A 12,086-nucleotide genomic window follows, 5' to 3' on the forward strand; every position below is an offset into this window, starting at 1 on the left:
CTGATAACGCCTCAAACCGTGCATCTTGGCGCCTCACAGTTTGGCGGGCAGCAGCCTCCTTTGAAGAAGACCGCAGAGCCCACCTCACTGACAAAAGGCAAAGGAGGAAAAACCCAACACCCAACCCCAACCAACCAATTTTCCCTTGCAACCGCTGCAATCGTGTCTGCCTGTCCCGCATCGGACTGGTCAGCCACAAACGAGCCTGCAGCTGACGTGGACTTTTTACCCCCTCCATAAATCTTCGTCCGCGAAGCCAAGCCAAAGAGAAGAGTGATGAAGTGACTAGAGCGCCAGAAACACCCGAAGCCGTGGCGAGCAGTATTGCCGACGCTGAGAGTGAACAACCGAGAAGCGACGACAATATCGCAGGGAGGCTGAAACGAAACCGGAAAGCGCCCAAACGATACGAAGACTTTGGGACAGTATTTAATCTCATATCATAAAGTGCATGTATGAATGCTGTAGGAAGTAAATTTTATGTAGTTGAGTTATAGTATTACCATTAGTTACGATGTTTGTAGGTTTCCGAGGGATATTGGTAAGTGAAGGTAAAGTTTATTTCTGATTAAAGGAGGGATGTCATGATAATGAATATGTATGAGATGTACCGGAAGTCACGTGGTATGAGAGAGATAAGAACACAAGCAGGAGAACAAAGGAAACCGGAGAATAAAAAGACACTAAGAAGTTTACCTGATAAACTTGTGTTTAATGTTTTATTAACTTCACATTTCGGGCCACAAATGTGACAATATGGAGATTTCACAAGTGGCTTTTGATTGGAGTGAATGAATGGACTATTGTCTTTAAAACCACAGCAAGAGACTGGCTCGCCTAATACCTGTTCAGAGAAAGGTAATTGAGAGGTTCTTATTTACATAAAAAGAACAGATTAACCAAGAGACTAACTCTTATTGTTTTGGGGAAGAAGGTCAGCGGTTTTGCATGAGAATATCATGGGCTTTCTGGAAGTTGATGAGAGAGAGAGAGGAGAGAGAGCGTGTGTGTGTGTGTGTGTGTATGTGTGTGTGTGTGTGTGTGTGTGTGTGTGTGTGTGTGTGTGTGTGTGTGTGTGGAGAGAGAGCGTGTGTGTGTGTGTGTGTGTGGAGAGAGAGAGAGTGTGTGTGTGTGTGTGTGTGTGTGTGTGTGTGTGTGTGTGTGTGTGAGGTTATCATCTGGAGAACCCTGATGGCGCAAGTTTCCAGCAAGATATTGAGGTGACTAATGGTGGTACCTCAGTTATCAAAATCCTGGAACAACAAATCTCTCTCTGCAAACCTTACAAGAACCTTCCTGACCATTTACCTTTCAAGCACCAAAGCCTGGTGAACTTTATACATGTTAAATTCTGTGTACAGTTTAAGAATTGCGTGCAACCAGAGAACTTGGAAGAAGGAGAAGTGAGATTGAACTGTAAACCAAAGAACTTTTCTTAAATTTACACACACTTTACATATATGTGAGCTTAGAATTAGAAGGAGGTTAAGTTAGGTTAACTAACAGTGATAAAAATTGATTTTGTTTTCATGTTTAAAGATAATTAAAAACAACTTATGTTTAAGTAATTATTTGTCATGGTGAATATCTATTGTTGCTGGGTTTTGGGGTCCTTTAGATTCATAGCATTACAAATACTCTTTTAATAGAGATTTCACTTAATTGGAGTGTGAAAGACACATGTTTAAATCCAGTTTGGGTGGTTCACACTGAATCAAGTCAATGAGACTCTTTCCAGTTTTCTTTACATCATTGAGTTGTTCATCACTTCAATGTGGTGCACACGTATGACGGTCATGTCCCAGTCCTGCTCCCCCGATGTGGAACATCTGGTGATCAGTTGTGGCCAATTCTGCCTGCTGAGTGAGTTCACCACAATAATTCTGGTCACAGTGTATATTCCACTCCAGCCTAATGTCAGGCTGGCAACTGGAGGGACTGAGCACTGCGATTAACATCCATGAGACAGCACATCCAATGCCTTCCTGATCAATATAGGGGACTTCAATCAGGCCATTCTGAAGAAGTCTTTGACAAACTACAACCAACATGTTACATGCGAGACCAGGGGCACCAACTCATTCAACCACTGCAACACCACCATGAAGAACGTATACCTTGCCATACCACGACTGTACCTCTTAAAGTTCAAAATGATTTACCCAAAAGGGTAGTTTACTCACAGTAAAGAAGATACTGGGATCACATTTGTAAAGCAAGTGGAGCTGGGAGAGACAAAAAGAGACCAATTGGACAAGCACCCAGTAAAAGCACAATGCACTGATCTTTCAGCTGAAGGCAACATCAAAAGGTCCCTGTGGAATAGGACTTTGACTGGCAGAGGGCTTGTTTCAGGCTTACAATCACCACTACAGCAAACCTGCATTCTTACTGTGACATTCCTTCATTACCATCTCTTAAGGAAAAAAAAACAATCTTTATAAACAAGCTTTTAAAATGACTTTAAAATCCAGGGACCTCCATCCATTCACCACTAAAACATTATAAGAACATCTGAAAAACATAGAACACTACAGCACAGTACAGGCCCTTCGGCCCTCATGTTGTGCCGAACTATATATTCCTTTAAAAAAGTACGTGTTATGGAACACGCATGTGTGTGTGATGTCAGATAATAGCAGAATAAAGAACACAAAGGATTAATTACATCTCGTATGAATGTGTTCTATAGTGGGAGGGATAGATAACAAGAATAAAAATAAATGTTATCCCACACTCCAAAGGTTGGATGGGAAGAACAGAAGATTTTAAACCAGGGGTCTCAAACTCAATTTACCCAGGGGCCGCTGGAGGTAGAGTCTGGGTGAGGCTGGGCCGCATCAGGTTTTCCACAAGAAAAGCTCATAAAAACATTCCAATGTTATCAAATGTCTTTATTTTTATTTTTTAACACAAAATAAGATGAAAAAATAAATAAATTAACAATTCATGAAAAAAAAATAAAATCAAACAGTAATAAATAAATAAAATGAAAATAATAATAATGAAAATAACAATAATACAGCAGATATAGAAGACTGAAGAAACCACATATAGTAGCTGACTGGAGAAATGTAATTATTATTATTCAGATTCAAATGTCTGTATTAACAGTTCTTTAACCTTTAACTTTCTGAACATGAATGGAACATTGAATAAAAACTGTTATGAACATGTCTTCTTCTGCCTACTTCTTACTGCTAGAGATCTGGCTGCACTTCCTCTCGCATAGCCAAGCCACATTTGGCTTAAGGGAGGAGGCAGGAGAGAGAAGGATATGTGGCTGGCAGTAGGAATCTCAGATGAGGAGAGTGAGACACACACACAGCTGAACAGTGTCAGCAGGAGAAGCTTGTTGGAATTGAAACAGAAGCTCCAGAGTGGCAGATGGCTGGAAGTGCTATCTGTCTGCTATCTCTTGGAATAAGTAGAACTGAAAGGAACTCTGTGTAGCCTGAAAGAAAGAAGTTATCATCTGGAGAACCCTGATGGCGCAAGACATTGAGGTGACTAATGGTGTACCTCAGTTGTCAAAATCCTGGAACATCTCTCTCTGCAAACCTACAAAGAACCTTCATGTGTGGTAATCATTTATCTTTCGAGCACTAAAGCCTGGTTAACTTTATATATGTTAAATTCTGTGCACAGTATAAGAATTGCCTCCAACCAATGAACTTGAAAGAATGAGAAGTGAGGCTGAACTGTGAAACAAAGAATTTTTCTTAAATTTACACACACACATCTCATACTTAGAATTAGAAGGGAGTTAAGTTGGGTTAGTTACATTTTTTTTTAATTTATTTTTGCACTATGAATTATATCAATAACAATTCACAAATGATCCTCACTAATATATACATAGACATTTCCTCTTCCCCCCTTTCCTCCTTTCATCCCTGTCCCCTCCCCAAAAAACAATAAATAATAAAACACATAAAACAAAGAAATAACAAAAAGCAAAGAAGTCGTATCCTCCACTTTCACATTTTTAATTCTTATTGTGCCCATAATCATGTCATTTTAAGAGATGGTTGTCTGTGGTCAGCATTCTCTAATGTATTTTATGTATGATTCCCAAATTCATTCAAATAATATACACTTGTCTTTTAGATTGTATGTAATTTTTTTCGAATGGAATACACTTGTTCACTGTAGTATTTTTAGGCTTGCTTCCATTTTCCAAGTTGTCATATACATTTTTTTGCTACTGCAATTTTTAACAGAAATATTTTTTGTATTTTTTGATATATTATTTTTAGTGATTTTGTTTAGATCTTCACAGAAAGTTTTCACTTTTGAACATGTTCAAATTGCATGTAATGTTCCAGTTTCTTATTTACAGCAGAAACATCTATCCAAAGCTGTTGGGTACCATTCTTTTAATTTCTGAGGAGTAATATATAATCTGTGTAGCCAGTTATATTGAATCATTCATAATCTACTATTTATCGTGGTCCTCGTGGTTCCTGTACATAATTTCTGCCATGTTTTGTTCTTTTCCTCTTATTTAAATCTTTTTCCCAACTTTGCTTTGGTTTATATCTTGTTTCATCCTCTTCCTTATATTGCAGTTTGTTGTACATGTTTGTTATAAATTTTTAACTATCATTGTGTCTGTGATTAAATAATCATATTTGTTACTTTCTAGTAGTCTCAAGCTATTTCCCAATTTATCTTTTAAATAAGATTTTAACTGGTAATATACAAACATTGTACCTTGTGTTTTTCCATATTTATCTTTTAATTGCTTAAATATTAATAATTTTTTTCCCAAAAAGCAATCTTCTATTTTCTTGATTCCTTTTCTATCCCATTCCTTGAAAAATAAATTATCTAATGTAAAGGAATCAATGGGTTTTGTGTCAATAACATTTTTGGTATTTGATAATTTATCTTTTTTTCTTCCAGGTACATTCTTTTCCATTATTTAAGTATGTGATGTAGTACTGGTGAATTGTTGTATTGCACCAGTTTTTCATCCCATTTATAAAGTATATGTCCTGGGATATTTTCTCCCAGTTTTTCTAATTCTATCCTAATCCAGTCCGGTTTTATTTAACCTTTGATAAAAATTTGATAAGTACCTTAAATGTGCTGCCCTGTAGTAATTTTTGAAGTTTGATAGATATAGGCCCCCCACTCCATCCCCTGTTTGTAACTTCTTGTTAATTCTTCTAGAGCTATTCTTGATTTCTTATCTTTCCATAAAAATTTCCTTATTATTTTCCTCCGTTTTGCAAAAAATATTTCTGTCTGGGGAACTGATAACATTTGGAATAGATGTTGCACCCATGGAAACACATTCATCTCAATACAGTTTACTCTTCCTATTAAAGTTAACGGAACAATTCTCTACCTGTATTTTTTTAATTAATGGTTCATAGTTTAATTTGTATAAATATTTTGGGTAATTGTCTATTCTGATACCAAGGGAATGTATCACCTGTGATTGCCATTTAAAAGGAGTTTCTTTTATAGAATCTGAATAACCAACTTTATTCATTGGCATCACTTCACTTTTGTTAATGTTAACCTTGTACCCTGATATCTCTCCATACTCTTTCAGTTTCATATATAGCCTTTTTATTGTTCTGTTAAATACACTATGATGTCATCGGCAAATGGGCTGATTTTTTATTCTTTTTTATTTTTATTCCTTTTATCATAGTTTCCTTCCTTATTAATAACCAAAGTGAACAATGAAGGGGATAATGGGCATCCCTGTCTTGTTGACCTGCTTAATTTAAAGTGATCCATTTATTACACCTTTGCTAACATTATATAATGCACTAATCCAGTTAACAAATTTTTCCAGGTTTAAGTTTCTGTAGCACTTTAAACATGTGCATGTGTGTGTGCGTGTGCATGTGCGTGAGGGCACGTGTGCTTGGGAAGCTCAGGTTCTGGGATCCTGAGGTACAATAGAGAATTGTGTAGCTACGACAACCTGGAAGAAGAAAATATAATTAGAAAAGTTTCTGGGAGAGACGGGGTTGGGATGTTAAATTATTTTAAGATGTAATTGGAAAGAAAGAAAAAAAGATAGGCTTGCAGGTTACCAAACTATTGCTATAAAATGTCAGAAGGGAGTCAGTAAAACTTATAGATGTCCTTCAGAAAGAATGTGCACATAGAAAAGAGCAGGATAGGAAAAATCAGGAAAGGGAAAAAAAAGGGTAGGCAGGAGAAGCCTCCTGCACAGGAGGATAAACAAAGACTAGGCAATCCAATGGAAGTACTAGGCTGATGGAGGAGGGAGAGACGTGACCCTGCGCATAACATCTGCCCATACCTAGATCCCTAGCAGCAGTTCTCTCTGTGCCAGCAGAACCCAAAGTATTTTCAGATCATGTTAATGCTTGAACCCAGAACCGGAAACTATAACAAAGAAGTTAAGATTTAAAGAAAGTCTGTGGAAAATTTGTAGAAGTTTAAGTTCAAATACATTTCTCTGCATTTGCACAGTTTAAAAATTAAGCTGTTGTTCTCAGTGAGGACAGAGAGAACTCAGCAGAAAAACATCAGATACCGTCTACCAGCCAGGCAAATTGGCAGGGAGCCCAGAAGAAGAGATAACACAGCCAGTTTGTGCAAAATACGACAGAGCACAGAACTAAGACAGCCAGGAATATGTAAGATTGGTTTCCAGAGATATCAGGGAACAATTGGTTTCCAGTTTAAAGTTTGGCACATACCCATGATGTAGAGGTGATTTCTTAACTTAATAAGGCAGCAGATAAAGTAGCTAAAGTGTCTAAAGGGTTATCGGGATTGGGTCCCCAAAGAGTTAGATCAAGATGAGTCATCCTCAACAAGCCTATACCTTCCAGACAGAAGATTAGACTCCATCAGAGGACGCCTTTGAGAGAAATTGAGCGATGGAAAAGTGCCAGTTGTTATTATGATGAAGCAGCTCAGACGGCAAAGTCCTCCTCAGCGACAAGATCTCCATCCTCAACCGATGGTCAAAACACTTCCAATCTCTTTTCAGTGCCAACCGCTCAGTCCAAGATTCCGCCCTGCTCCAGCTCCCTCAACAGCCCCTAAGGCTAGAGCTGGATGAGGTCCTCACCCAGGATGAGACATATAAGGCAATCGAACAACTGAAAAGTGGCAAAGCAGCAGGTATGGATGGAATCCCCCCAGAGGTCTGGAAGGCTGGCGGCAAAACTCTGCATGCCAAACTGCATGAGTTTTTCAAGCTTTGTTGGGACCAAGAAAAACTGCCTCAGGACCTTCGTGATGCCACCATCATCACCCTGTACAAAAACAAAGGCGAGAAATCAGACTGCTCAAACTACAGGGGAATCTCCATTGCAGGCAAAATCTTCGCTAGGATTCTCCTAAATAGAATAATACCTAGTGTCGCCGAGAATATTCTCCAGAATCACAGTGCGGCTTTCGCGCAAACAGAGGAACTACTGACATGGTCTTTGCCCTCAGACAGCTCCAAGAAAAGTGCAGAGAACAAAACAAAGGACTCTACATCACCTTTGTTGACCTCACCAAAGCCTTCGACACCGTGAGCAGGAAAGGGCTTTGGCAAATACTAGAGCGCATCGGATGTTCCCCAAAATTCCTCAACATGATTATCCTACTGCACGAAAACCAACAATGTCGGGTCAGATACAGCAATGAGCTCTCTGAACCCTTCTCCATTAACAATGGCGTGAAGCAAGGCTGTGTTCTCGCACCAACCCTCTTTTCAATCTTCTTCAGCATGATGCTGAACCAAGCCATGAAAGACCTCAACAATGAAGACGCTGTTTACATCCGGTACCGCACGGATGGCAGTCTCTTCAATCTGAGGCGCCTGCAAGCTCACACCAAGACACAAGAGAAACTTGTCCGTGAACTACTCTTTGCAAACGATGCCGCTTTAGTTGCCCATTCAGAGCCAGCTCTTCAGCGCTTGACGTCCTGTTTTGCGGAAACTGCCAAAATGTTTGGCCTGGAAGTCAGCCTGAAGAAAACTGAGGTCCTCCATCAGCCAGCTCCCCACCATTACTACCAGCACCCCCACATCTCCATCGGGCACACAAAACTCAAAACGGTCAACCAGTCTACCTATATCGGCTGCACCATTTCATCAGATGCAAGGATCGACAATGAGATAGACAACAGACTCGCCAAGGCAAATAGCGCCTTTGGAAGACTACACAAAAGAGTCTGGAAAAACAACCAACTGAAAAACCTCACAAAGATAAGCGTATACAGAGCCGTTGTCATACCCACACTCCTGTTCGGCTCCGAATCATGGGTCCTCTACCAGCATCACCTACGGCTCCTAGAACGCTTCTACCAGCGTTGTCTCCGCTCCATCCTCAACATTCATTGGAGCGCTTTCATCCCTAACGTCGAAGTACTCGAGATGGCAGAGGTCGACAGCATCGAGTCCACGCTGCTGAAGATCCAGCTGCGCTGGGTGGGTCACGTCTCCAGAATGGAGGACCATCGCCATCCCAAGATCGTGTTATATGGCGAGCTCTCCACTGTCCACCGTGACAGAGGTGCACCAAACAAAAGGTACAAGGACTGCCTAAAGAAATCTCTTGGTGCCTGCCACATTGACCACCGCCAGTGGGCTGATATCACCTCAAACCGTGCATCTTGGCGCCTCACAGTTTGGCGGGCAGCAACCTCCTTTGAAGAAGACCGCAGAGCCTACCTCACTGACAAAAGGCAAAGGAGGAAAAACCCAACATCCAACCCCAACCAACCAATTTTCCCCTGCAACCGCTGCAACCGTGTCTGCCTGTCCCGCATCGGACTTGTCAGCCACAAACGAGCCTGCAGCTGACGTGGACATTTACCCCCTCCATAAATCTTCGTCCGCGAAGCCAAGCCAAAGAAGACTTGAGATTTGGGTAACCCCAGCAGGCACACCCGGACCCACTGGGAACCCTTGATAAATTTCCAGGTGGGACCTGTGAGAATTATCTAAAGTGCTGTTTCAGAAAATGTAATAATCAGTATTAACAATGGCTGTACAGAGATGAGATGTGAGAGAAGGGGCAAGGGGTTGTCTGCTAGAATAAAAAGGAAAGACAGTTCCTGCAAGAGATTACAGGCAAGGCCAACTTGACATATTAAAAAACTGTGAAAGAATGGAACATGTGACAAAGCATCATACCAAATAAGAATAAGAATAAATAAGAGTTGCGGTTGCAAAAATCATGGGAATGGGAGAAGTAAACAAGGGTGGGCTTTAAGACAAGCAGCGGAACAGTTTTTGATAGGTTAAACGAACATATCAATTATTCAGTTAACTAACCAATTAAATTAACAAAAGAGTGGTTATTAACACAAAGAAATGTATAAAAAAAGGTTGTTGAATATCTGTGAGTGTGCATTCTCTGAAGGATACCCGCTCTTGCAAGAACATTAAATAAAAGGTTATATTGCTTCACCTATCGACTCTGAGAAATTATTTAATAGTGAGCTGTGTTTCTCACATTAACTATCTTGTTAACACTTCAGATAGAAGGAATAATACTCAGGTTTGTCACATACATATATTGAAACCTTATTATGAGCATAGTGGAGATGTTGGCTGTTGGCTGTTGACAGAGTGGAGTGGTGGATCATTAGATTATGGAAGCAGAATCTTGTGAGGATAACCTTAAAGAAACCATGGTTCCTGTGCACCTGTCTAACAACAATTTTGGAAAATTTGGAAAATAATTACTGGTTTGGGCCTCTAACTGAGAGAGGAAAGAATATTTCAGCTTTTGTAACTCCATTCCAGTTTATATGAGGCAGAGTTAATTATTTAATTTAAGAGGAGGCTGGAAATATACATGGATAGGAGGGGGTTAGAAAGTTATGGGCGGAGAGTAGGTGGGGGATCTAGAGGAGTTGTTTTAATGAACCGGCGTGGACTGTTTCCATGCCATAAACTGTTATATGGTTATATACAAGTATAACGTGCTACCTTTTGGCATGAAAAATGTCCCTACAACATTCCAGAGGATGATTAATTCTGTAATCCAAGGGTTAACACGTACAGATGCTTATATTGTTGACTTGGTCACAAAAAGTGACACAAGGGAAGAACATCTAAGGCAATTGGACAAATTGTTTGCAAGATTATCCAAAGCAAACTTGAATTTAATTTAGTAAAGAGTAAATTTGCAACATACTTGGGTTATGTAGTTGGCCATGGCAGAGTTGCATCTATTCAAGCTAAGGTAAATGCAATTTCTAAGTTTCCTATTCCCAATGGTTAGAAAGCAGTGAGGATTTTAGGTATGAAAGGATATTACAGGAAATTTGGCTCAGGTTGCTCTTACTTTAACTGATCTGTTGAAGAAAGGGGAGAAATTTGTGTAGATTAAAGATTGTCAGGCAGCTTTAGAAAATTTAAAGGAGATGCTATGCCATTGTCCTTTGTTAAAATATCCTGATTTTGACAGACCATTTTCTGTGATAGTGGATACCAGTGAGGGAGCAGCAGGTGCAGTTTTATTGCAAAAACATAATAAAATTGACCATCCAGTTCCTTACTTTTCAAAAAAATTCAATGTTCACCAAAAGAAGTATTTCAGTATTGAAAAAGAACAGTTAGCTATTATATTTGCTCTGCAGAATTTTGACATTTGCCAAGATGTTAAAATTGATCATGTATAGAAATAACTCTTAAAACTGAATTTCTGTACCATAACATGTTATATATTGTGTATTGTTATCTCTTTCATAATTTTTTCAAACTTTATTTAAAATTTTTCAAAATACTTATCAAAGAATACATAGAATAAAAATCAAAAATGAACTACAAATAACCCCAGCCCACCCAGCCCCCAACTGCAAGGGGAGCATAAAAAAAACAAATGAAAAAACATAGTGATTTAAGATATTACTAAACCCATACATTTCAAATAAGGCAAATATATCTGAAGAAAAAAATTATAATTATCATGTAAATTATATGTTATATTTTCCATATAAATACAAGATCTCAACTCATTATGCCAACGAGTTATATTCACTTCTACGCCATTCTTCCAAGAAATCGCCACACGTTTACGTGCCACAGCCAATGCTAAATGAAGAAAAGCGATCTGAAACTTAACCAACCTCAAATCATTAAATAGAACAATATAATAAAACCCTTATTTAATGAATGAGAAATCAAAGATTCAAATTTCATTAACTTAGGAATTTTCATTTCTCTTCCAAAATTATCTTTCACCTATTGTCAAACTTGATAATACACAAATAAAGAGTTTGCTGAAATTCCAAATTTTACCCTAAGTTGATTGAAAGAAATTTACCTTCTTCAAAACAATCCTCCAACACTTTTATACCTTTAATCTGCCATTCCTTTAAAAATCTATTATTCAACGATAAAGGGATCAATTAATTTTTATATAATGGAGTTTGAATTGATAGTTTGCCTTTCGTACCTATAATAAAGTTCCTTTTATTCCAAATTTCTATCAAATGTTTTAAAATCGGTACATTATATGTCTGTAAAAAAACAGAATTCCACTTAAATATAAGATGATGCGAATAAGACTCTGAAATATTGGCCAATTCAACCCTAGCCCAACTAGGAGGATGCGAAACATCAAACAAACGAATTTTAATTGTGCAGCTAAATAATAATTTTGAAAATAAGGTCATTGTAAACCTCCCAAAGCTTTTTTCCAAATCAATTTATGCAACGCTATTCTAGCTAAATTTCATTTCCATAAAAATTGCCATACCTTATTTAACCTGAAAAAATTTTTTGAAAGTTAACAAGGAATCCCCTGAAAAAGATATTGAATACATGGAAAAACATTAATCTTAATACAATTTACTCGATATAAAAATGACAAAGGAAGATCTTTCCATTTAATCAAATCAGCCTTAATTAACGCTACATAATTTAATTTATATAATGATTACATTTTTACTTCAATCATTATACCCAAATACTTAACTTTGTCAGTCTAATGCAATCTAGTGAATTACCTACACTGATCGTAATTTCCATCTGAAATTGGTAATATTTCACTTTTATCCCAATTCACCTTATATCCAGACAATACTCCATATTGTTCTAAATGTTTTTCCAAATGAATTAAAGATTGTCCTGGATA

At 38.2% G+C, this 12,086-nt stretch overlaps 1 protein-coding gene across 9 annotated transcripts in view; it reads right to left on the reverse strand.

Annotated features, from left to right (window-relative positions):
- Nucleotides 1-12,086, reverse strand: part of LOC138750161 (F-box/LRR-repeat protein 20-like) — a 275,336-nt gene that overhangs the window by 238,434 nt on the left and 24,816 nt on the right. For 7 of the 9 annotated variants that reach the window (XR_011349123.1, XM_069912309.1, XM_069912306.1 and 4 more), the window contains exon 2: nt 2,184-2,225. The exons of the other annotated variants lie outside the window; for them this stretch is intronic. Coding sequence is in view for 6 of the 7 variants with exons in the window: in XM_069912309.1 (XP_069768410.1) it covers nt 2,184-2,225 (42 nt within the window). In the remaining variant the exon portion in view is untranslated. The remainder of the gene's footprint in view (nt 1-2,183; nt 2,226-12,086) is intronic. 9 annotated transcript variants of the gene reach the window in all.

This window comes from Narcine bancroftii (genome assembly GCF_036971445.1).
Source record: "Narcine bancroftii isolate sNarBan1 chromosome 12 unlocalized genomic scaffold, sNarBan1.hap1 SUPER_12_unloc_2, whole genome shotgun sequence".
In the NCBI taxonomy this organism is placed as follows: domain Eukaryota; kingdom Metazoa; phylum Chordata; class Chondrichthyes; order Torpediniformes; family Narcinidae; genus Narcine; species Narcine bancroftii.